A 26151-nucleotide genomic window follows, 5' to 3' on the forward strand; every position below is an offset into this window, starting at 1 on the left:
TGTCTGTACTACTCAAAGCAATCTACACTTTTAATGCAATGCCTATCAAAACACCAACAGCATTTTTCACAGAGCTAGAACATACAGTCCTGAAATTTCTGTGGAGCCACAAAAGAACCTGAATAGCCAAAGCAGTCTTGAAAAAGAAAAGCAAAGCTGGAGGCATCACTCTTATAGACTTCAAGTTATATTACAAAGCTGTAGTTATCAACACAGTATGGTACTGGCACAAAAATAGACACATAGATCAATGCAACAGAATAGAAAACCCAGAAATAAACCCACAATTATATGGTCAATCTTTGACAAAGCAGAAAAGAATATACAATGGGATAGAGACTGTTTCTTCAACAAATGTTGGGAAAACTGGACAGCAACATGCAAAAGAATGAAACTGGAAAACTTTTTTACACAAGTTAGAAAAATAAATTCAAAATGGATTAAAGACCTCAATGTGTGACCTGAAACCATAAAAGTCCTAGAAGAGAACACAGGCAGTAACCTCTTTGACATTGGGTGTAGCAACTTCTTTATATATCTGTCTCCTGAGGCAAGGGAAACAAAAGCAAAAATAAAACTATTGGGACTACATCAAAATAGGAAGCCTCTGCACAGAGAAGGAAACAATCAACAAGACTAAAAGACAACCTACTGCATGGTAGAAGATATTTTCAAATGGCCTATCTGATAAAGATAAATATCCAAAATGTATAAAAAACTTATATGACTCAACACCCCAAAAATAAATAATTCAATGAAAAAATGGGCAGAAGACATTTTTCCAAAGAAGACATATAGATGGCCAATAAAGACATGGAAAGGTCTTCAAAATCACTGATCATCAGGGAAACACAAATCAAAACTACAATGAGGTATCACCTCACACCTGGCAGAATGGCTAAAATCAACAACACAAGAAACAACAGGTATTGCTGAGGATGTGGAGAAAGGGGAACCCTCTTGCACTGTTGATGGGAATGCAAACTGGTACAGCCACTGTGAAAAACATGAAGGTTCTTCAAAAAGTTAAAAATAGAACTAACTATCCTACAATTCAGCAATCACACTACTAGGTATTTTCCCAAAGAATATAAAAATACTAATTCAGAGGGATACATGCACCCTGATGTTCCTGATGTTTATAGCTGCATTATTTGCAATAGCCAAATTATGGAAATACCCCAAGCGTCCATCGATTGATGAATTAATAAATAAATGGCACACACACACACACACACACACACACACACACACACACACACACAGGAATATTACTTAGCCATAAAAAGGAAATCTTGCCATTTGCAGTGACATGGATGGAGCTAGAGAGTATAATGCTAAGTGAAATAAGTCAGAGAAAGACAAATACCATATGATTTCACTCATATGTGGAATTTAAAAAACGAAACAAATGAGCAAAGGGAAAAAAAAAGAGAGGCAAACCAAGAAACAGACTCTTAACTGTAGAGAATAAACTGATGGTTACCGGATGGGTTTGGTTGGGGGATGGGTTATATAGGTGATGGGGATTAAGGAGTGCACTTGCTGCAATGAGTACCAGGTGTTGTATGGAAGTGTTGAATCACTATCTTGTACACCTGAAACTATTATTACACTATGTTAACTATCTGGAATTTAAATAATAAATAAAATTAGATATGGAACTGAACAAATTATCCTTTCTTCATTTCTTAGGCTCTACCATGTGAATGGTCAAAACTGGCTTGAGTTTGTTGTGACTTGTAAGGGATCTAGAAGTTTCTAAGTCCCTGAAGGGGACTGAGTTAAGACCCAGGCAGCCTGTTATGGAGGTAGATTAAATGAGAGGGATTCCACTGAAGAGGCAGAAGGGTAGGAGTGGCTGGCTCTGAAGCCAGAGTATAAATGACAAATATATGAGGACTGGAGTGTGGCTGAGTCAGTTAGGAGGGACCTCTTTGTCCTCGATCAGGTAAGAGGAGAAATGCAAGATCCTCATCTCAGGCCTCAGCAGCAATTGCCCACATGGCAACTAGATTCCAGGCAGTGATAGGGGGCATTGCCGTAGAGACTGAGGATCCAGAAAAGTAATCACAGATCTGCTTGTAGAGGTACAAGAGTCCCTCTCACCTACTTCATGTAAGCTTAAATGTAGGGTTGACCCATGTTCTGAGAGGCCTTACACAATTTGGAGATCCCTCCTTTATAAAATAATATCAAATTAAAAATACAGTCTCTTTAGAAGAGACTCATGAAAGTGACGAAATCTCAAGTTGAAGCTTTATTTACTACACAATAAATCTGCCTCTTCCCAGATGCCATCGTGTGCGGCGATGGGGAGGTCTGAAATTTTGATTGCTTATCCCAAAAAACAGAATTACTGTAAGGAGACTGTTGAAGTTAGAGGACTCTAAAATATGTGAACATTTAAGTTTATGTTTTTTCCCTATTCCTTTGTACCCAATCTGGTTGAGAGAATGAGAAAGATTATATCAGTTAAGGAAAACAGCACAGCTATGTATAACTTTGTAAATTATTTTTCACTACTACTGACTTATTCGTGAGTTATACCCCCCCTAATTTATGTGCATGTTGAGGACAGGAAGCACATCTCACTCATCTGGCATCTCTAACACCCAGGATCCTTGATAACACAGAATGGGGCCAAAGTTCATTGAATATTTGTTTATTAACATTGTTTTTCACAGCCTGTGTGGTGAAAGGAATAAAACTTTGCAATTGGGTTGCAGGATAGTCATATAGGAATGGAGAAAATGTGAAATATGAAAAATTAAGGATCAGAGAAGGAAAGGTGTGAAGCATTTGCATTCCAGGAGAGAAGGTGTAACCAGTGAGAAAGGATCAAGTTGGAAAAAGTTGGAATATGTACTATGAAAGTTATACATTGAACTTTGCTGATAATTTTAAATTATAAATTCTTAAAAATAGCTAATTATTTTAATTTTTTTTACAAGAGACTTTTTAAAATTTTTTATTTTTTTATTTTTTTATTATGTTCAGTTAGCCACTGTATAGCTAACTGAGCTAGTTTTTGATGTAGTGTTCACTAATTCATTAGTTATGTATAACACCGCGTGCTCATCACAACATGTGCCCTCCTTAATACCCAACGCCCTGCTACCCCTCCCCCTAACCCCCTCCCCCAAATAACTATTAAGGCATTTATTCCCTTATAGCCATATTAATTTGCTCTGGCTACCGTAACAGACTGGAAGGCTTAAACAACAGAAATTTATTTATTATTTATTTTCTTACAGTTCTGGGGGCTGGCAGTGCAAGATCAAGGTGTTGGCAGATTGGGTCTCTTCTGAGGCCTCTCTGCTTGGCTTGCAGACAGCCACCTTCTCTCTGTGTCCTCACATGGTCTTTCCTCTGTGTGCACACACCCCTGGTGTCTGTGTGTCCAAATTTCATCTTCATATTAAGGACACCAGTTGGGGGCGCCTGGGTGGCTCAGTCGTTAAGCGTCTGCCTTCGGCTCAGGTCATGATTCCAGGGTCCTGGGATCGAGCCCCACATCGGGCTCCCTGCTCGGCGGGAAGCCTGCTTCTCCCTCTTCCCACTCCCCCTGCTTGTGTTCCCTCTCTCGCTGTGTCTCTTTCTGTCAAATAAATAAATAAAATCTTAAAAAAAAAAAAAAAAAAAATAAGGACACCAGTTAGTTTGGATTAGGGCCCATCCTAATGGCCTTATTTTATCTTAATTTCCTCTTTGAAGGCCTTAACTCCAAATATAGTCGCATTCTGAAGTACCAAGTGTTAGGGTTTCAACATGTGACTTTTGGGGGGACACAATTCAGCCCATGACAATGTCATATATGTTGTAAAAACTATTTTGAAAAAAGGCATTATATTTTGTAATAAATTTCTTATTCGTGTATGTGAAATAATATCCTTAATGTTTCTTGTCATTTGTGCCTGTTATGAAATGAATTGGGTCTCCCTCCAGGTCACATGTTGAAGCCCTAACCTCCAATGCAATTGTTTGGAGGCAAGACCTTTAAGAATGTAATTATGGTTAATGATATCATAAAGATGGGACCCCTAAGCTGTTTGCAAGCCAGGAAGAGAGGGCTCACAAGCAACCAAATTTTCCACCATCTTGTTCTTGGGCTTCTTGTCTCCACAACTGTGAGAAAATAAATTTCTATTGTATACCCAGACTGTGGTATTCTGTTATGATAGACCGAGCAGATTAACACAGTGCCTAATATCCTTTGATATAATTTCATTTATTTATAAACAATCATCATTTTTATGATATAATTAACTTTCACTGAAAAAATAAACTTTTTTGGTTGATAATTTCCGTAATATAAAACTAAAACAGCAGCAGAATAAAAATACTGTGTATCCTGCTTTGAAACTGTAATGTAGGATAGCACATAATATAAAACTATTATAACTCTTACTTTCTAATATTATTGATTTTTTTTAAAGATTTTATTTATTTGAGAGAAAGAGAGCATGAGTGGGGGGAGGGGCAGAGGGAGAAGAAGAAGTAGACTCCTCACTGAGCAGGGAGCCCAATGCAGAGGTTGATCCCAGGACCCTGTGATCATGACCTGAGTCGAAGGCAGACATTTAACCAACTGAGCCACCCAGGCGCCCCAATACCATTGATTTTTAAATAAATTTTTCATTCACAAAAATAAATACACTTAGGAAACCAACTCACTTCCCTTTAAATTTAATTCCATTTGTGACTTCATTTCTTTTATCTTTGAAAACTTTATACCCTTCTTACTTATGCATGACCATTATGGTATCTTATTTAAGGGAATTGCATCTAAGAATGAAAATATTTTAAAGCGGCAGTCTAAGAGTGATTCTGGAAGAATTCACTTTATTTTGGTAAAAGCATGGCTTTTGAATTAGGTAGATGCAGGCTTAAATTCTAGCTCTTCTGTACTTCTGTGACTTTGCACAAGTTAATCTGTTTAAGCTTCAATTTCAATATCTGTAAAGTTGAAGATGTTAATTCCCAAACTTGGTTGATAATAGAATTAGAAATAATAAAGTATGTATTACATGACACACAGTAGATGATGATGATGATGAATTTAAATGCAATAAACTATGATCTATGGCTTTCATATGCTAAAATGTTTCCTGAAGTTTCTTCAATATGGTAGCCATTAGTGACATACTGAAAGCTGATTGTTGTGATATCATTATCACTGAAATAGAATATTTTAAAAGTCTGTTGTTCTATTAGAAAGAAAAGTTTTATTGACATAAAATGGCCAGAAAATCAATATTTATCAAGTGTGTCTTTATTACATAAAATAGGAACTTTTAAAAAGTTTTTATAATTTTAAAATAGAAAGCACATGACTTTTGTTTTAATTTTACCATGTCCTACTCTTGATCCTTGATGATTGATTTATTAAAGTAAATGCTTTAATTCAATAAGGCAAACTTTCTAATGCCATTTTTATTTTAGAAAGTTGTGTTTGTATCTTTTCTTTTAGAAGGCTTTAATTATAATTATTATTTACCAAAAGAAAGTAGTGTTTGAATATCTAATGAAATATTAACTGTGAACCAAAGAAAAAGGTTCTGACACTTAAATCTTTGTTGTTTGTGCATTATAGAAATGAAACAGTTTTCTGATAGCATCATTAAATTCCATGGTACTTGGAATTGTCATGTTATTCTTGCAGCACTTTTGTTGGTATAGGTCCCAGTAGTGTTGACATTAACATGGGTGGTTTCTGTTTTGACATTTTATGGTGTGAGGATGCAAGTATGGAAGAATGATTTTGGAATTAATGCCAAGCCATTCAAATTTATTGTTCTTTTATAGGAAATACATGCCTATCAGGATATGTTGGCTATGATAAAATTCCTCAACATTTGAATGTAGCAATATGGTTATTAAATTTGGGTCATTAATCCAAGATACATGCTTATGTTTTATCATGGAAATAAATGTACTAAATTCAAAGTAATCATAATTGTTATTAGCTTTTACATTGGAATTCAATGACAGTGGATAAGGACTTTTATACAAGTGAAATTATATTTTGTGCAATAAATGAGAAATTCAAAAATCTTTGGAGATCAAATTGAGGATTTAATAACTCATTACATCTAATTTTATTTTGTTCTACTTAGTGTAAACCTGGCAGAAATACGCAAATGGAAAACCTAGCATGTAAAAGTGTAATTAAATCAATTAGGAAACTCAACTCTGTAAAACTGCTGAGCAGATATAAAATATATTGACAAAGGAGAATCATAAATACTGTCTTAGGGACTGATGAAGTTAGGTCTTGAGATAAATTCAAAATGAGAAGAAGAAAACAAGTCTCATGTAGGAGAGGAAAAATAATTTCCCCTGTACCCTTCTAGGTTCTTACCTGAGACTTAACCCCCCCTCTACCCCCCCCCAAAGGGCCCCCTAAGGAGGCCCCTTTTCTAATGTAAATTTCCTTTATAAATGTATGTTTTCCTTATAAAAGGGTGACTTCTACTCTGTTTTTAGAGCTCCTGTTCTGCAGTTTCTCAAAATAATTGGTGTGCCAAAGAGGTATATTTTGGAGTGGAATATTCTGCTACCCTTCACTTGATAACAGTGTCTGTAAAATGCTGTGAAAGAACAAAATTTACCTTAGTAAATTTTAAATCTCTTATCAGTTTTATTCAGCAATTCATGAATTGGGCAGCATCCAATCTAGCAGATAGAAAGAAGCTCGGAAGAGCTGTACAAGGCAAGAGATTTTATAGGCAGAAAGAAGCAAGAACAAGGAAGTTGTACCTAGGCAATAGGGGGAGCAGAATATGCTATCCCAAAATGTGCCACTTTGGCATGGGGATTGTTTTGAACTGAAGGCAATTGAGACCCAGCAGACTCTGGAAAAGATTTTTATGTCTCCCCTAACTGCCTATAAGAATTTACACAGGGGCCTGCACCAGGAAGAGAGCTATTACCAGAGAGAACTTTTCATATCAGTAAGACTTAACTACCTGGCGTGGCAAATGATTGTTTACCAAACATTTGCTCTTCTCATATTCCTGTGAATTGTCTTCCTCCCCTTTGAGGATCTAGACCCCTACCCCCTTCTCCTTAGCCTCAACTGCCTGACTGCCTCTCAGTCTTCATGTCTTTGTGAGGCTCCCATAGGTATATAATTAAATCTGAGTTTTTTTCCCCCTCTTAATCTGTCTTATGTCAATTTGATTATTGGACTAGCAAAAAACCTAGAAGGTAAGGAGGGAAAAGTTTTCTACTCCTACAGCACAAAAGCAGATTGGTTATTGCAAAGTTACTTTCTCTAGGAGGGATGGTAGGGTTCTGTCAGGCAGATTACCTAAACTAATGCTGCTCAAGCGATTCCTGATTAACTGGTTTAAGATTCCATTTCTGGGAGAGCCAAAATCATAATGAAGTTAAATCTCACTTTGGTGACATGGAGCTAAGCATAAGTGACTCCATTTGGGGCCTGTTATCTTTAATAATGCAAAAAAATTCATTCTTCATCCTCAACATTTTACTGAGGGCCTATTCTCTGCTGGGCACTATGGCATACTCAAATGAATACCATGTGGTCTCCTTCTTCAGGAAGCTTTCAGTTTAATGCTTCCCTGATAATTTTTCTTAGGCTTTTAGTAGCATTTAATAGAAGTGATTATTTCCTTCTGAAATCCCATATTTGCTTTGGATGCAAGGAAGTATTCTAGTTTCTATATATGTCTCTGAGCTGTCTGTCTTTGTTTTACCTCTAGGATTTCAACTTAATGGATCATCATCTCATTTGAGTTCTTATGTATGCTTTAAGTCAGCTACTCCTGTAAGGGAGTAGTGTTCCATTAAAATTAGATGTTATTTAAATCTATAATAATTCCAGTCTAGTGAAGATTCATAGGAGTAATGTAGATGCAGTTGGGAAATGCATGAAAATCAAAGAGAAGGGATAATGTTTGACTAAAATGAAAGAGCTTTATGTATGCGGCATGATTTCTTCCACCAGCTTCCACTGGCCCATGGCCAGGTCAAACTTAACAATTCTAGAACTCTGCTCTCTGCTTCTACCCCTGCAAGGGTTCTCTTCCTCACTTCTTTTTTCTCATTCATTATGCTACCTTCAAGGTTTGAGCTTTCATCTTGAGACTCCTTTCTGCCTTTTCTTTTTCTCACTTTTCAGTAGTGATAGGACTGCAAAATGTCTACAGAGTAGAGTACTAGATATGATATTCTCTGATAAATGCTTATGGTGGGTGGCATTCTATGCTTGCTAAAAGAGTTCGACCTAAATGTTTAAATCTCCGCTAGGAAACAGTCCTGCCAAAACTTGTGTTAAACTGTGTGAAAGTAGTTCTGGTGGTGATAGACGTGCATATGAAGAGTTTGAATAAAAATATTTCAAGGGGTGCCTGGGTGGCTCAGTCAGTTGAGCAACTGATTCTTGATTTCGACTCAGGTCATGATCTCAGGGTTGTGAGATTGAGTCCCGCATCAGGTTCTACACTCAGCATGGAGCCTGCTTAAGACTCTCTCTCTCCTTCGTCCTCTCTTTCCTCTCACCCCCCACTCGCTCTCTCTCTCTCTCAAATAAATAAATCTTTAATAAACAATTCAAGGAATATGACAACAAAAAATATCATCTTGAATGTGATAAATCATATACATATGAATATATATGCTTTTAAATGTATAAAATAACAAATACATATGTGCCACATCAGATATACTACTATAAGTTTATATAATCACAGAAGCCAGAATTTTTGGATATTCTCTGGAAAAATAGGTGATGGATTATGTTATATTGGGGGTTTTCTATATTCAGATATGTGTTGTGATAGGCATTCACTGAGCATTGGGTAACTAATGATCTGTTTGATGCCTTATTGTATTCAAAGTTTTTCCAGATATTTTTCAATTTTATGTTATACAACAATAAAATGGTTAGCCAAGTCATATAACTCTCTATATTCCGTTATCATACAAGGATAGATGTGGCTGATTATAGGCACTTAGTAAGTTCTTTCTCATTATTAATTCTCTAAAGGAAACATCATATGCACATTCCATTGTTAAGGGAAATGTTAAAGCTAATTATATAAATTTTAAATTTAAACAATAAAATTCAATACACATATAAACTATGATATTGAAATAATTTAATTGAAGTTCAAATGCAGGTGATGTACAAACTGTATTATACTATAATAATCTGGATTTTTCTTTTTTGATTTTAGTGCTCAAGGAGCATGTATTTCTCATGTGCTGCCAGAATTTCTGCTTGAACCAGAAGATTATAAAAAGTGGATTGAAATTACAGTAAGGGAATATAATTTCTAGGGAACAATCTGCATAGTTATTGAATTGACTGGTCTTTGGTCATTGTTAGAAGATTTCATTATAAAATCTTAATATTTTTATTTATGAAATGTCCTATGGATTATGCCTCTCTGGACAGCTTATTTATATGTGTATGTTTAAATATTTCAATGTGTATATATACATATATGTAGATATTTATATATATACACACAGAGACATACACACACATTTTTATATCTGTCTAAAAATCTTTGTGGAGTTCCTATTGTTGGGGAGCAAGAATATCCTGTCCCCTTCAAGGTCCTTCTAGCTAGACTAAGAATCCAATTGACATGAGACAGATTAACAGGAGAAAATCAAATTTAATAGCATATGTAAGGGGACTCCACACAGACCTGGAAATTCCAAAGACAGTCAGGTGAAATGAGGTATTTCTGTCATTCTGAACTAAGGAGAAGGGGTGGGAGTCTGGGACTTCAAAGGGAAGGAATACACCTCACAGTGTACTAAGAGCAGATGTTTGGTAATTAGATGTTTGCCCTGCCATACAGATGGGTCACTCAGATAAAATTTCTCTCTCCTAATAAAGCTTATTCTGGGAAAGACCCCCCCCCCCCCAACCAATTTAGATTCTTCTGTGAGTTAAGGGATGGGCAAAAGTTTCTCTTTTGCCCAGCAGGTCTCAGTCGCCTTCAGCTGAAAATAGTCCACATGCCAAAGTGGCATATTTTGGGGGGAACTGTCCCAAACCCCTTCAAACTCAATCTTTGTGCCAAAGTGACCATCTTGGGGCAGCCTGCCCTTGGCCTCTATGCTATGTAGAAATTATTACATGGCTTTCTTTTTTTTTTTTTTAAAGATTTTATTTATTTATTTGACAGAGATAGATACAGCGAGAGAGGGAACACAAGCAGGGGGAGTGGGAGAGGGAGAAGCAGGCTTCCCACCGAGCAGGGAGCCCGACGTGGGGCTCGATCCCAGGACCCTGGGATCATGACCTGAGCCAAAGGCAGAGGCTCAACGACTGAGCCACCCAGGCGCCCCTATTACATGGCTTTCTTAAATATATAAGTAATTGCTTCTTTTAGGGGATCTAGAAATGAAGAATTCTGTGTGCTTTTGTAAATGTTTTCTTAAAGTAAATTTTTAGAATATGTATCTGCCAAGGAAAATATTGGTTTAATTTTCCCACCGCTTGCCACTTGTCTTCTTTAGTTAAAGGGGAGAGTAGGCAGAAATTAAACAAGATATGTCTAGGTTTTTTTCAAAGTATACAGTTCATTTTATGGAAACCCATTGAGAAGGGGAATTGCTTGGAGAAGCCTTCAGGCTTTGAGGCAACTCTACTATCGTCATGGCTCTGTTACTATACTCCCCACATGATGTGAACAGGAGAACTAGGGGCTTGTCCTTTTTTTTTTTTTTAAGATTTATTTATTTGTGAGAGAGAGAGAGAGGGAACACGCGCGTGCAAGAATGGGGAGAGGGGCAGAGGGAGAGGGCGAGAGAGAATCTCAAGCAGACTCCCCGCTGAATGTGGAGCCTGACGTGGGCCTTGACCCCATAACTGCGAGATCATGACCTGAGCCAAAATCAAGAGTCCTCAAAATAGGAACTCCTCAACCAACTGAGCCACCCAGGCGCCCCCCAGGGGCCTGTCCTTTGATACTCTGCTGAGTTCCAGTGGCTCATCCAAAGGATGTGTTTCCTTCTGGGACTCAGAGTTCCAAATAACTTTGCATCTCATTCTGCCACTTCTGCCACAGAATAAGCTAGTAGGTACATTGAATGAATAAATCTGTGACCTCAGTAAGGGGCTATGTGTTCCAGAAAGTTACCTCTGTTGATAGTTTCTATTACTGGCACATGGGGAATTAGTGATCTTGATGAACGTATAGATAGGGCATGCAAAAGTTTGTAAAAAGAAAAAGAAAAAAACCTTATATGCTAAGTAGTTAAAACTTTGAACTTATATTTGCCTTGCATTTGAACTAATGTTGTAATATTTTATTTCTTAAATTCTTTCACTGATACCTTGCCTGCATGTTCCCGTATACCTAAGGAAAGGCACTCTGTTGTTCTAGATAGGACTCAGTTTGAAGCCTGGAGTAAGCGGGCGTGGACGGATGTATTGCTTCAGATATACAAGGTAACATTTCCACTCTCGCTCACTGCTGCTTGTTTCGGTTTCTTTACCTGAATGGTGTCTAAGTTAAGGTATAGCTGATGCTGCTGATTAAAGAATTAAAAAATACAGTGGCTCAAATAAGATAGAGGTTTTTTTCTTTTCTTTCTCAGGGAACTGTTGAGAAATAAGTGGTTTAGAGACAGTGGGGTGTGTCTTCCACCCTCAGTCCTGGGCTTTCATCTCTGGGACGGTTTCTCAGAACAAGGAAGAATACATCAGGGACTAGTGGAGGAAAAGTAAAAACTGTTTAAGGATGTCACCTAAAAAATGCACCATTTCCTTTGGGCAGAGTTTAGTCATATGATTGTACCTCACGGCAGGGGATATTGAGAAATGTAGTCCCTAAAATAGGTACCTACAGTTGTATTCTGGTACTAAAAGGAAGGATTAAAGAATGGATGATAGTGAAAATTATGCCTTCTACCTGTACTACATACTACACTCTTGCTATAAATGTTATTCTGGAGAGATATTCACTAGGAATCATATACCAGTAGGCGAGACCAAGTTTTGATGAAACTCTCCAGTTTATTCCATGCCAAATTGCATGTGTAGGTAGATTAACACAGCATAAATTATGCCTTCACATCCTGCCCCTTTATTGCATAAAAAAGTGCTGGTTTCAGTCCTAAGGCTTATTCCCTAGGGATCCAAATGTGGCACTACAGATCTTCCCCACTAAGACCTGTGGAGGCTTTTGCTCTGTTTTCACAGGTTGAAAGCACAGGTAGGGTGAGCTGTGGGACAAGAGAGTGAAAATGAAGGAGAAGTTAAAGAAAAGTAGCAATTAGTCACTGAAAGGAGAGGACAAAATTAGTAACTAAACAGTGTGTAGTTTATGTCAGACTCTTCACCACAAGAGGCTTTCTAAATGTGAGCTTGTTTAATCTTCACAAGCAGTAATCTCCTGTTTAGACATGAGGAAATAAAGGTCCACAGGCGTGCATTGTGTCTCCCCAGATCATCTGATTTTAGCCATATAAAACCATCTGATATAGATAAAGCTTATCTCTTCCTTGTTCTCTGCTGGGGCCCAGAAGCCCAAGGCCCCCTTGCTGCTCTCTGGTAGCCTAAAGCCTCCACTGCAGCCAGCTACCAATCCTACCCTCTAGACAGTTCTTTCTACTGCATGATTCCTACTTACTCCTTCTTTTCTCTTCTTCCATCAGCCTGCCCTGCCTTTTTTTTTTGCCAGATGTCAAGGGGGAGAAATCCTGTTTTTTCTTGAGTAATTCCCTCAAGAATGTATGAGGGTATTCGTGACTCTCAGCCAAACTTAGATTTGGGAAAAGACATTTTCTTCTTTTCTTTCTTAACTCCAGGCTGTATCATCTATAATTTTGGCCACTGATAGGGAGGAGCAACTCTAAAACAGAAGGGCAGCAAATGCCCTACTTAATGGACAAACTAGACCTAATTTTGGTTTGTGGGCTTTAGTCACTCACTCATTCATTTATTCATTCATGCATGCATTGATGAATATGTTTACGTCATCTAATCCCTCTTTCCCAACTTATGAGTCTATGAATTTAAAAACCAAGTATTACTTGTAAACTCAGAATTTGTTTTTAAAAGATTTTGTTTATTTATTTATTTGACAGAGAGAGAGACATAGCGAGAGGGGGAACACAAGCAGGGGGAGTGGGAGAGGGAGAAGCAGGCCTCCCGCAGAGCAGGGAACCCGATGTGGGGCTCGGTCCCAGGACCCTGGGATCATGACCTGAGCTGAAGGCAGATGCTTAACAACTGAGCCACCCAGGCGCCCCGTAAACTCAGAATTTGATAGTGTGTCAGCTACATAGTATATGCTCAACAAATACTTGTTGAATAAATTTACTTAACAACTATTTTGGTGTAGGCACTGTACTAGGCTCTGGGGGTTTAAGAGTAAACTTGATAGAGTCTTTCTCTTCCAGGATTTTGTGTCCTGAAGTATATAAGTAACTATTCATATATAATTACAAGGAACTATGACAAATGCTATGTTAAGGTAAGCCCAAAGAACTAAGGGTGAGTGCACACAGAGAGGATCCTACCTTACCTGTGCCTTGGGGAAGGTTTCCAGGAAGAAAATCAATTTAACCTGACCCTGAGAAATAACTAGGAATTTTCTAGGCAAGGTGAAGCAGTAAGTGGAGCATAGGCTAGAGAGAGAGAGAGAGAGAGAGAGGGAGAGTACAATTTGTGAGAAGGAGGTGGTAGATTAGTTTTATTGGGGAGCAAGACAATAACATTTGTCAAGACGAAGGGGATTCAATGTGGAAATGCCTGAGGTTAGAAACAACACGTTATGTTCCGAGGAAGAAGCACACTATGGCTGGGGGTAGGAGGGGTGGATTGTGATCCCAGTCACAAAATAGAGCATGGTTTACTTCATAAGCCATACCAAGGAATCTGGACTTTATGGACTTTAGCCCAGGGTCAGTACAGAGTTCCTGAAGGATTTTAAACATGAAACTGACATAATTAGCTTTGCATCCTAGAGAAATCACTCTGGTACAACGTGGAAACTGTTTGGAGAGGTATTTAAGTGCCTGGTGCCGGGAATACTGGTGGTAGTGGGAAAGATTAGAAAGGGGCAGCTTTCCTAAATATTAGGAATAGAACTCAGAAGGACTTGGTGAATGACTAGATCTCAGTGGGTGAAGGAGACAAAGAGCTAAAAGATGACAGTGGGTCTTGCTGGGATGACTGAATGGAATTTGATCCCAGTCACTGAAATAACAAGACAAGGGATGATAATAAGATTTTGTTGGGGGTGCAGGATGAGATAGGGTAAGAAGGCATAATAAATTAATTTTGGTTATGCTGTATAATGGTGCCCTGTGTCATTACCAGGTGGGTATATCCCTCAGTCAGGAAAGAGATCTGGGTGACAGCACGTGTTTGTGATTCTTCACTGATTCCATGATAAGTCATAGGAATAGGTAAGATTGCCCTGTTAGGTCATCTGCAGAGCTGTGTTTGTCCATGTATTGTGTCTAAAGCATGGGTAGCTCCAGGAGTTCTATTAAATCGGAAGCGGATTGGCAATTTCTCTTGTGAAAGCAAGCAATGTTGAGGTGAGTTTCACACATTGGAAATAGAAGATGGTGATTTTCACACATATCCCTTTAGGTTTTCATTTTCTTTTTCCTAGAGGTCATGCGTGCACTCCAGGACCACCTTTGTCAGTTCTTCTTGGCTAATAGTTTGGATAAAGGATATAGCTTGTCTTGCCCAGTTTGATTTTGTGTCATTTGGTTATTTTTGTTTGTTAAATTTGCATGTTTAATTGTTGCTATTTCCTTGCATTATATTCCCAATTCACAAAAATGTATTGATGGCTAAAAAATGGGTCATTGAAGCACAAGAGAGATGAAAAACAATAACAGAAACACTCAAATTCAGAATGCTGTTTTAATGTAAATATAAATAGGGCTTTCATGTGGATATAAAGGATGAGTCTGTATGTGCTGAAAGAGGTGAATGTGATATTTTTACTGCAGAATCTAGGCAAGAAAAAGGTGATCAATAATAAATATCTGAATAATAAGTTCAGGTAAACTGTTTATTCATTAGTTCTCAGCGTACTGTCTGTCATAAGTTTTTTTTTTTTTTTAATAGTGGCACAATTGTGTCAAATATTTTGATATTTTTAAATGAAGAGCAGTGATCTTTCTGGTTAATTAAACACATTTTCCCCAAACCAATTCAAAATCTCTTTGTTATGAAATTGGAATATTTGCTGCTAAAGGTAGGCAAGACACCAATTCTACTGAGGCATTATTTAGAATTTCCTGCCTCTGTAGAAGATGAGCAAAGACAGGACAGAGGATCATATTTGTGAGGAATATTTACTTATTTTTATTTATTTTGAAAGATAGATTTATTATTCATTCGTTCATTCATTCATTCAATCATTTATTTATTTTAGGGAGAGAGAGAGAGCGGGGGAGAGGGTAGGGGCAGAGGGAGAGGGAGAAACTCAAGCAGACTCCGCGATGAGTGTGGAGCCTGACATGGGGCTTGATCTCACGATCCTGAGATCACAACCTGAGCCAAAACCAAGAGTCGGACGCTTAACTGACTGAGCCACCAAAGTGCCCTGGTGAGGAATATTTAAAATGAGCTTCAATAAAACATGATTGGAAAGAAAGTAAAATTCATGAAATTCTTTTATTACATGGCTTTGCAGGATGTCCCATTATGTCAGTGGCATGCAACTTGGAAACAGTTATTCTCACATGTGATAGCAAATATTGCATGCTTTGGTTGGATATAAGGGAATGTATGAACACATTTGCATATGTGTGATAAATATATGTGAAAGAAAGAAATAAATGATGATGTTTTATTCTCTTTATCAGTGAAAGCCCATGCTCTTGGAGGAATGCTTCTTTGTCATTAATTTAAGATTAATTTGTAATGTAACCTGGAGAAAATCAGTTGGTGGTAGATATTGATAGACAATTAGCCATTGGTCACAAGAAAAGGGGTGTTGCAAATGAACCTTTATTCATAGAGAAATGTAGGTGATTAAAAATATGCTTCTGTTGTGAATTCATTATTAAATAGAAAAAATTATAAATACTATCAAAGTAAGGCTACTGAGTTACCTAATTGCATCATGATCTCTATAAATTCAAGATCTTTATTTCCAATTTTGAGATGTGCTGGTTATGAAGAGAAGGTCACTCTCACATGCATTTTTCCAACAGGAGTGAGATTAAAAATAGTATCTTCCTAGCACTGTTTTTCTGTATTTATCATTTTCATCTTTTGAAGTGGCTAGCTCAAATGATCCATCAGGTAATGCTTTCCATGTCTTGGACATATACCTATAGAATTTGAATATCATGAGTTTTAATGTGCTACAAAACACTGAAGCATCAAAAATTTGGCTTTTTCCCAAGATTTGTTGAAAAAAGAATGTATTGACGATGAGTGCTGTGAATTGTGTAAGACTGATGGATCACGGACCTGTACCCCTGAAACAAATAATACATTATATGTTAATAAAAAATAATAAAAGAAAAAATAATAATAAAATGTATTGAATTATTGAATGGACAGATAAACTGAATATGGTAATGTAGTTTCTGCACAGCTGAGTTGATGATTGGGAGCTGAAATGCAGCCTACATGCTGCTCCCTAAGACTATGGACACTATTGGAAGCTGTGTCTCAACAAATTAAGGGGGGGGCTTTTACTTTAAATAAGGGTACGATCAGGATAACGGTTTCTCAGAGAGTGTGCCACCTTTTAATTGCTTCTGGCAATGGAAGCCAAATAAACTTTTCCCAAAGATGAATGCCACTGAAGAGTAGAGTACTATTATCTTTAATGCTATTTCCCGAGTTGAGTATTTTTACCTTTGGCCTTTGAGTGTGATTTGCTCATCAACCAGCTTAGCATTTGGTTGGTATTTGAAAGTAGATGAAGTATATTTTAATAAAAAAACCTCTATAATTTCTGGCTTCGTTTTGGGCCTGACTATCCATAACAATCAAACTGAGCATCTCTTCTGTTAATCTGTAATTATGAAGTAGGCTTTTCTCATTTAGTGGAAATAGAGAGAAATAAGAAAAGAAATTACTGAATATATAAAGTGATATAGAACTCAATACATTCATCATCTGGTTAAATGTAGATACCTTGATAAAGATGGTAACTATATCATTCATCTCACTGATATGAAGCTATAATTGTTCTCGTTACTACTACTAACATAATGTTCTAAATATTGTGTTGAATCCTTATTTTTTAACCACAGCAATCAGTGGTCTTTGTGGTTTCTTAATGCATATTTAGTGGTCTCTGGGAGATAAAATTGGGAGAAACACACCTAAAAAGTTTAAAGAAAAGATGGCATAGGTTAGAAACCCAATACTGAAGCAACCCAGTATTTAAATAGGTAAGGGAAGAGAATCCTGCAATGAGCTCGAAATAGACAAAAAGAGAGCAGTAACACTTTATGGTGTCATGAACAAGGAGGGAAGAAAGCCTTTGAGGGAGGATGTGTTATCAAATGAAACTGAGAGGTTGCTTAAGATAACAATGAAAAATTCCCTGTTGTATTGGATAACAAAGATGCCAAAGGCACCTTCAGGGTATGGGGGTAGTGAGGAATTGGGGAAACGTTATTAGGTGGGCTTTAGTTTGATGAACAAAAGGAATAAAAGTGGAGACAGTAGGGTAGAGAACTCTTTCATGAGTTATAACTGGTAGAGGGAACAGATAAAAGAATCAGGGGGAATCCAAGTTTGGGAGAGCTCTCTAAAAGCTGAATGTAAGTGAGCATGTTTTGATATTGTTGAAAAGGAACTGGTGAGAAGGGAGAAGTTAAAGATCCAAAAGCTAAAAAAAGGCAACTGATGCACGACTGTCCCAAAGAGGATGAATAGGTTTGGTATCTAGTGCAAGCGAAGGGATAGCTCACCCACTGTGGCCATAGAGAAGGAAGAAAAGTGAGTGTAGATGCAAGAACTTTTGGACATGTGGTAGGACACTGCAGTGCTCTCATTTAGGATGTCATCCCTTTGCTCTTTCAAGTAATGATGATGTATCTTCTGAGAAAAACTAGTGTATAGGCTGAGAAGGAAAGAGATCTGATAAGAGATGATTAAGGAGCCAGGAGCCCCTATGGGTAATAGGAGTGAGAAGACAAGGGAAAGAGATCTCTGGGCTTGCAGGGCGTTATCTTTAAATCAGGAACAGGTGCATCTCAGGTTTCCTGGAACCCCTGTAGTGATCCCCTTGGATGATGTGTGCTGTGCCTTAGAGCTGAGGTCAGACTGCTGCTGTGCCCTCCACCACCAGGAAACTCCCCTGTAGATTCAGTCTTCTCTTGGAGCTTTCTCTCTACCTCCTGTCCTAACTGAAGCTTGTGTCTTCACCACCAGATCACTTCCAGGTGGTCCTCTTTGGTAGGGGCTGTTGATGAACAAGCTTGAATACTTCTTTTTAAATTTTCTTTCTCTATTCTGCTTTTTAAAAATTATTAGTTTTTGTAATTCTTACTCCTGGACTTAAAGTATATTCTCTTTACAACAAATTTGTGATCTTGATAATATTTAGTCTTAAATGACTGCAAGGAATTTTGTTAGGGTGATAAACATTTATGGTATGTTTGAGCAGTGTTTGTGATATTCTTCCACTTAATCTGATCAAAAGGAAGGTAAGCTTCTAAAAATTAAATCTGATCTGACTTTTTCTAATTCTTACTTAAATTAATTGTGCATTTTTGGGATACATTTGAGTTAAGATTTACTAGAATGATTTATACACAGTTTAGAAAATTCTGTGAAATTGTAACAGATTAGTAAAATTAAAATTTCACCTCATGTCATGATCTACATGTTATTCAGTTTTTTGATGGGGAAGTACATGACATTTTTTGATTGCTATTCTATTTATTCATTATGATACTAATCATTACTGTTAAAATATTATTTTCTTTAAACATAAACAGACATTTGGAAGATTTTTTAGCTTTTAATAGTTTGTGTCTTTATTCTCTTGTCATATGACTATTGTCTATTGCTTTTCATTACTCTCCTATTTTTTCCTATTACTTGTCATTTGTTGTAACATGAAAAACTAGATATCCGACTTAGACAAATTTTCTATGAAATAAAACCAAATAGACACTGACTTAGAGTGCACAGACAGGTTTTTATAAATTAAGTGGGAGAAAGTTAGCTTACAGACTTTGAGACTTCACAGATTGTAGTTCAGAATATTTACTTATGCATTGTGTGCTTGCTGGCCCACCTCCATGAGGATTTCAAACATAGCTGAGATTTGGATAGGTGAGTTGTTATTACGTGTCCTCTGACTTTCATCTTTATTGTAGGGGGTCTTCTGATTTCTTTTACTCTTACATGGATGTAGTTGACCAGAAAATATTGATGCCTTCCTTTATTTACTCTTCAAATATTAATTTTTAATTTTGCCGTTCAGGTCTAATAAAGGTTCTCTCTTTTTCCCAATTTCAGGTTCTGGTACTATCCCGGGTTGTACCACATTGCAGCAGTAACCTGCCCCCTATACATGTGCAGAATTCACCAAAAGTCAATCCTTGTTTTTTATCCAGCAACATATATTCTAATTCTGAAAGGATTCTGCTTAGTTGGATGAACACAAATTATGAGAATGCCCGACATATTATATGGAAAAACTGTCACCAAGGTGAGAATTTTTTTCTTTAAAGAAATTATTACTAATTTTAGTGTGACAATGTAGAATTGGACTCAGAATCCATGGATTCTAGACCTGACTCTTTTCTGCAAAAAGGAGCTCTTAACATCTTCCCAAGATCAGTTTCCTTAACATGTAAAATGGAAATAATAAAAGATGCTTCTTTAATGTATTTTGAAGAGTAAGTGATAAAAATTATGTAGAGATGCTCTACAAAAGATAGTCTTAATATCATTGCTGGTCTTTTCAGCTCTATAAAGAATTAAATTTTAGGTGACATGCTCAAACCTTGTGTGTACTTAGTTGATATCAAGTGGAATTTGACTAGAAAACATCTTACGTGTCATTGTGACAGTCATGTTGGAAATCACTAAATGCAGTAATGCTTCATGAATTTTGGGGGAGGTCAGTCATATTAGGTCCAAATACTGAGACAAGCGGGTGTTCATAGAGAGACCTCCAGTGTTCAGGTGGCCACTCCCTGGTTCTGTGCTTTTGGAATGAGGCTCTATGAATTTCCACCTTAAGAGCCTTCAGTTTTTTGTTTTTGTTTTTTTTTAAGTTCCAATTTGCTAGTATAGTGTATTTTTTTCCTCCATCATAACCACTGATTGTAGTGAGATGGATGACAGTGTGTGTGCTGGTTGTTTCTGTGGCTTCAATTCAGCCCGCCTCTTCCAAGTACACACAAACCTCTTATGTTCAGAAGGGGTTGTGTTTAAGTCATTACATTTATTTTCTATACTGAACCCTCAGAGTTTAATCTAAACTTTAGAAGTAAGAAGAAGATTTAAGAGTGTGATTTAAAATGAGACTTTCAGGGACCAGGGTGGCTCAGTCAGATAAGCGTCTGCCTTCGGCTCAGGTCATGTCCTGGAGTCCTGGGATTGAGCCCCGCATCGGGCTCCCTGCTCAACAGGGAGTCTGCTTCTACCTCTGCCTGCCACTCCCCACTGCTCATGCTCCCTCCCTCTCTATCTCTCTCTCAAATAAGTAAAATCTTTAATAAATAAATAAAATGAGATTTTGAATTATGGTTGCTCTTAACTTGAAGGCATTACTTCAACAAACATAGTGACATCAAGATTGAAACAGATATATTGATATATTGGTATTAGACAACAGTAAACGTGGAATATTTTAGTACCTTCTAATTGATGTGCTGATAATATCAAAATAATTTGACTTGAATCTGCAATTGAGTAAGATTCATATTTTATAAAATTGTATTTGGTCCTTTCAAAAATATAAAAAACAAAGTACAAATTATTAGATTGCTGAGGAGTAACACTTTAACCAAAGTAGTATAAAATATGTACATATATTAAAAATTAGTGTATTCATTTGTTGTAAAATTATCATGGTTCTATTTTTACCAACAAAAGGGTCTATACAAGTTAATTTCAAAGAGTTTGCTGCATTTTTTAATATAATAGATTACAGGCACTGGCCTCTTTCCTTCTTAAAAAAAACACTGAGTTTTATGCTTTTACAAAGCTTTTGCATTTTTCTCTGCTACCTTCTGCTTGGACTATTATTTTCCTATTTATCTTCATGATTCCATTTCTCACTTCATTCAAGTCCCTGCTCAAATATCACTTTATATGAGAAGTTTTCCCAATACCCTCTAAAATAGCATATCCTTCCATCTTTCTCTTTCTTGCTCTGTTCTTTTCAATAGCATTTTTCCAAAATTATATATATAAAATGGAGAGTCTGTTTCTTCCAGTAGAATGTGAGCTTCTTAACAGGAACCGTCTTGTCTGTTTTGTTGTTCAGAGCCGAGAAACGTGCCTAGAAGATAACAGATATCAAATACTGTTTGTGTATATAAATGAGTGAATATTGAGGGGCGCCTGGGTGGCTCAGTTGGTTAAGCGACTGCCTTCGGCTTGGGTCATGATCCTGGAGTCCCAGGATCGAGTCCTGCATTGGGCTCCCTGCTCAGCAGGGAGTCTGCTTCTCCCTCTGACCCTCCCCCCTCTCATGTGCTCTCTCTCTCTCTCTCAAATAAATAAATAAAATCTTTAAAAAAAAAACTGAGTGAATATTGAGACACATTCAGGTTTTATACATTTTTCTACCCTATTCCAGATAATTGGATATATATTAGCTTGCCAGTTTGTACCTTCTGGTACAAATTGTAGGAGTCGGGTTGAATGGTTGAGGTAGAAGGAAGCACTTTCCACGTTGAATATGTACCTGAGTACAAGTTTGTGGGTTTAGTAACTATGGAGGTCCATGAGGAGAAGCTCTATGAAAGATTTCACTTTGATTAACTTGGACTAAGAAAAAGTAATACTCAGTTCCCCAGATTTTTATCTGTCAATGTTGATACTTATTCTACTTAGACTCACTCCATTGGTAAAATATGACTGTCCTCACAACTTGGTGCAATGGTGTTGTGGAGGGTAGATTGAGAAGCTCTTTAGGGTGAGACCTAGCAATCTGTGTTTTATTAAGCCCTCCATGTGATTCTGATACACACTAAAGTATGAAACAATTAGGCTATAGTATCACAGAAAGTGGCTTTTTAGTGCTTTTAAATTGTTCACAGAATGGTATTTGTTCACAATTGTATTTCTTTTTTTTTTTTTTTTAATTTTATTATGTTATGTTGGTCACCATACAATACATCATTGGTTTTTGATGTGGTGATCCACGATCCATTGTTTTCGTATAACACCCAGTGCTCCATGCAGTATGTGCCCTCCTTAATACCCATCACCAGGCTAACCAATCCCCCCTCCCCCCTCCCCTCTAAAACCCTGTTTGTTTCTCAGAGTCCATAGTCTCTCATGGTTCATCTCTCCCTCCAATTCCCCCTCCCCATTTTTCCCTTCCTTCTCCTAATGTCCTGCATGTTATTCCTTATGTTCCACAAATAAGTGAAACCATATGATAATTGACTTTCTCTGCTTGACTTATTTCACTTAGCATAATCTCCTCCAGTCCCATCCATGTTGATGTACACAATTGTATTTCTGAAAAACCCCTCCTTTAAATAACAATTCCTTCGGCATAGTAATAGATGAAAATTTCCCCAAATTAATGTCAGACATCAAACCACAGATCCAGGAAGATCAGGGAATACCAAGCAGGATAAACGCCAAAAAAACTTTATAGCTGGGAATACTATATTCAAATTGCAGAAAATCAAATATAAAGAAAGAATCTTGAAAGAAGCCAAAGGGGGAAAAACGCCTTACTTATAGAGGAGCTGAGATAAGAATTACATCCAACTTCTCGGGAATCATATAGTCAGGAAGAAAGTAGAGTATTTAAAGTGTTAAGAGGAAAAAAAAAATACTAACCTAGAATTCTGTACCCAAGAAATTGTCTTCCAATAGTGAAGGAGAAAACATTGCAGAGAATAGACAGTGGACCTTGCTTATACATTTTTTGGGTAAACTGATCAGTTGGCAGCTTGCAGAGTCATCTTTATGGACAGTCTGTCCTTGATCAGCCTGGTGAGGCAACAAATAAGGAATTTTTTAGTTGTTTAAGGCTTTCCCAGAAACTCTTGTTGAATTGAGCAGTGGTGTCAACATGATAGGTGGTTTCCATATTATGTCTCTGCTGAGGTCTTTATCAGCACCTTTACCTCAGTCAGATTAGGTCTGACATATATTTCTCATAGAATTTCTTTGTAATGATATAGGAACTAGGAAGGATGTGACAAGTGAGGGAGCCGTCCTCTGTCAAGGAGAGTATGGAGTGGTAAAGTTGGAATAAGTTGGTTCAGAGGCCTGGCCATCCCGGGCTTTGAATATCAGGACAATGTTTTAGGATTTCATTCTGTTGGCCTTGAAGAGTCATGGGAGATGGCCAAGGTTGTGACTGCTATGATGGGTATTTGCTCTGGTGGCCACAGCAAGTAGGTTGATTGAAGTACACTGAGGTCACATGTTTTGATCAGCACACCTCGTATTTAGCGCTGAGAGAAGACTGAGATTTCTTAACCCTGGACTTTCTATGAATTTACTCAAGAGTATGTGGTGTCCGGTAGTCCAAGTTTGGAAGTTTCCTTTCCTAACTACAGATAGTTGCTGAGAGGCACCGTTAAAAAGCAAAGAAACAAAAACAAAGAATAAAAAAAGTTATCCATCCTATGTTTGAAAATTCATAACATGTGTTGATTTGTTTAAAGAGTTGTGAAAGTCAAAAAACATTTTCCATGTAATAAGTGAACACCTGTTTCATGTAAGTAGGGGACGTTTTTAGGCCTTGCCAAGGAGGTACAATTGCCCTTATACACTTATCCTCTTGTTCCTGCTAGCTCTTTGTATTGTATGTGCTTAAGCCCTTTATTATTAACACAACGGTTAATGTTTTTCAGTGATGAACCTTTTTTTACACCTTAGTGACAGTTACTTCTTCTGTAGATCATGCCTGTGATAAAGCATCCTCTTTGTTATTCTTTTGGACCCTTTTCTTCAATTGCTACATTTGATGGCTAATGGAAATTTTCTCATCCTATAATCACCTGGTGATTTTGAGTACAGCAACAGACCCTTTTTGTAACATAAAGTTTAATTTCTGAGAGGACTAAGTACTTTCATTTGACTGCACTTTTAACAAAATCCCGAAATTGGAGCATTTTGAACTGTTCAAAGGAGCTTTGTTCTACAAAATAATATCTGTTATTATTATTTTTTTTAAGATTTTATTTATTTGCGAGAGAGAGAATGAGAGACAGAGAGCATGAGAGGGAGGAGGGTCAGAGGGAGAAGCAGACTCCCTGCTGAGCAGGGAGCCCGATGTGGGACTCAATCCTGGGACTCCAGGATCATGACCTGAGCCGAAGGCAGTCGCTTAACCAACTGAACCACCCAGGCGCCCAATATCTGTTATTTAACTGATGCCTATGTCAACATTTTTTTTTCATGAAGTAACAATTGTAGTTCTTATGAATGGAAAATACTGTTTTTATTTTTATTTTTTTAGTGGAGCAGAGTCATAAATATGTTTGGCAACATTTATCTTTTATTTTATGTACTGTCTAAAGGTGCCCCGATTTCATTTATCATGGGATAGTTTGTTAAAGTAAATAATATTCAGTACACATTTGGGAAATTGTACTGGCCTTTTAATTTTATCTATTCTTAAAACTAATGTAGTGTTGAGGTCTTAAATTTGTATGCATTTGTTGTTTCAAATGTGTCTAATTTTGAGCTTCATTAAACCAGATAATAGTTATTATTTACAAAGAACTTTATATTTTTTCCAGAAGTTCCAAATTATCCCTTTAATGTTTAGCATTAAATATTTATCATCAATGTTGCAAGATTAAAATGCACATAGATACTATAAATGGTATAATCTGATATTTTAATGTTACATTTAGAATGTTTTATATTGGGAATATGACTGTCAGTCAATATGTAGAAGTCATGATTAGTGTGAAACTCAACACTAAATTCGGAGAAATGCCAGGCAGTCAAAAAAACATGAGAACAGAGAGTTAAACCATTTCTGATGGATTAGCAGTGTGGTTCAGTAAATCAGGGTGAACCAATGCAATAGCCACGTGTCCTGCAAAATGTATGATGTAAAAATTCACCCACAATCAGACCACATTCTTTCTCTTTCATATTCATACCTACTCAGTGTCAGTGCCTTCTAGATAGAGACTACTGGGAACACATCTATAGTTGAACAAATTCTTTTCAGTGCTCATTGCAATGAGGGAGACCACACATTATGGAGAGTCATGGAGTGTCTCACAGTAAAGGATATTATGGAAGACATTATAGGACTTGTGCATTAGCTAAGTAAATTGGGGACAGGTTCAAGGAAACAGGGATTCACCTTGATTGTATGCTCTCAGGGGCAGTGGTAATTCTATGAGTAATTTAATAAATCTTATTTAGAAGGAAGAAGGCCATAATTGAGGCTAATTCTTTAATTGGTAGAGAAGCGGTGATCACTTACATTAGTCAGGAGAGGGGGATGTTTGGTGTTGTCAACCATAAAAATAAAATAGTTATTTTATTAGGGAAATGAGTTTATTCGGGAATAGCAGAGGAATGGCAGTTCTGTACAAGCATACTATGGCAAACCATAGGCAAGTATGAAGAGTCAAGAGGAAGTTACACTTTTATTAGGTTTAGGAGGAAATTGGGGAGGGTTGTTTTGAACAGAATTTCATAGGAGAGGAACAAGAGTCTGAGGATGTGGTGGTTTCTCATTGGTTACCAGGTGCACTATTAATAGCTGGGGCAGAGAGGGGTCATCCTTCTTTTTTCTTAAGAGCAAGAGATAAAATGCTTCCTTTTTCCTGCTTATCATGCAGGCTGCAATGAGTGGTAACATACATTGATTCCCCCTGCAGGGCTTCCCCAACTCAGTTTTTTTTTCCCATTCCAATGCTTGGAGTTCTTTTTTTTTTTTTTTATGTTAATCACCATACATTACAGCATTAGTTTTTGATGTAGTGTTCCATGATTCATTGTTTGCGTATAACACCCAGTGCTCCATGCAGAACGTG

The 26151-nt window shown here is 37.1% G+C and overlaps 1 protein-coding gene across 1 annotated transcript in view; it reads left to right on the top strand.

Moving 5' to 3' along the window:
- Positions 1-26151, top strand: part of CFAP47 (cilia and flagella associated protein 47) — a 453685-nt gene that overhangs the window by 182907 nt on the left and 244627 nt on the right. Inside the window, exons 31-33 of the mRNA XM_032426488.1 lie at positions 9207-9288; positions 11354-11440; positions 19460-19652. Of these exons, the coding sequence (XP_032282379.1) occupies positions 9207-9288; positions 11354-11440; positions 19460-19652 (362 nt within the window). The remainder of the gene's footprint in view (positions 1-9206; positions 9289-11353; positions 11441-19459; positions 19653-26151) is intronic.

This window comes from Phoca vitulina, unplaced genomic scaffold (assembly GCF_004348235.1).
Source record: "Phoca vitulina isolate PV1807 unplaced genomic scaffold, GSC_HSeal_1.0 scaffold35, whole genome shotgun sequence".
Classification (NCBI taxonomy): Eukaryota; Metazoa; Chordata; class Mammalia; order Carnivora; family Phocidae; genus Phoca; species Phoca vitulina.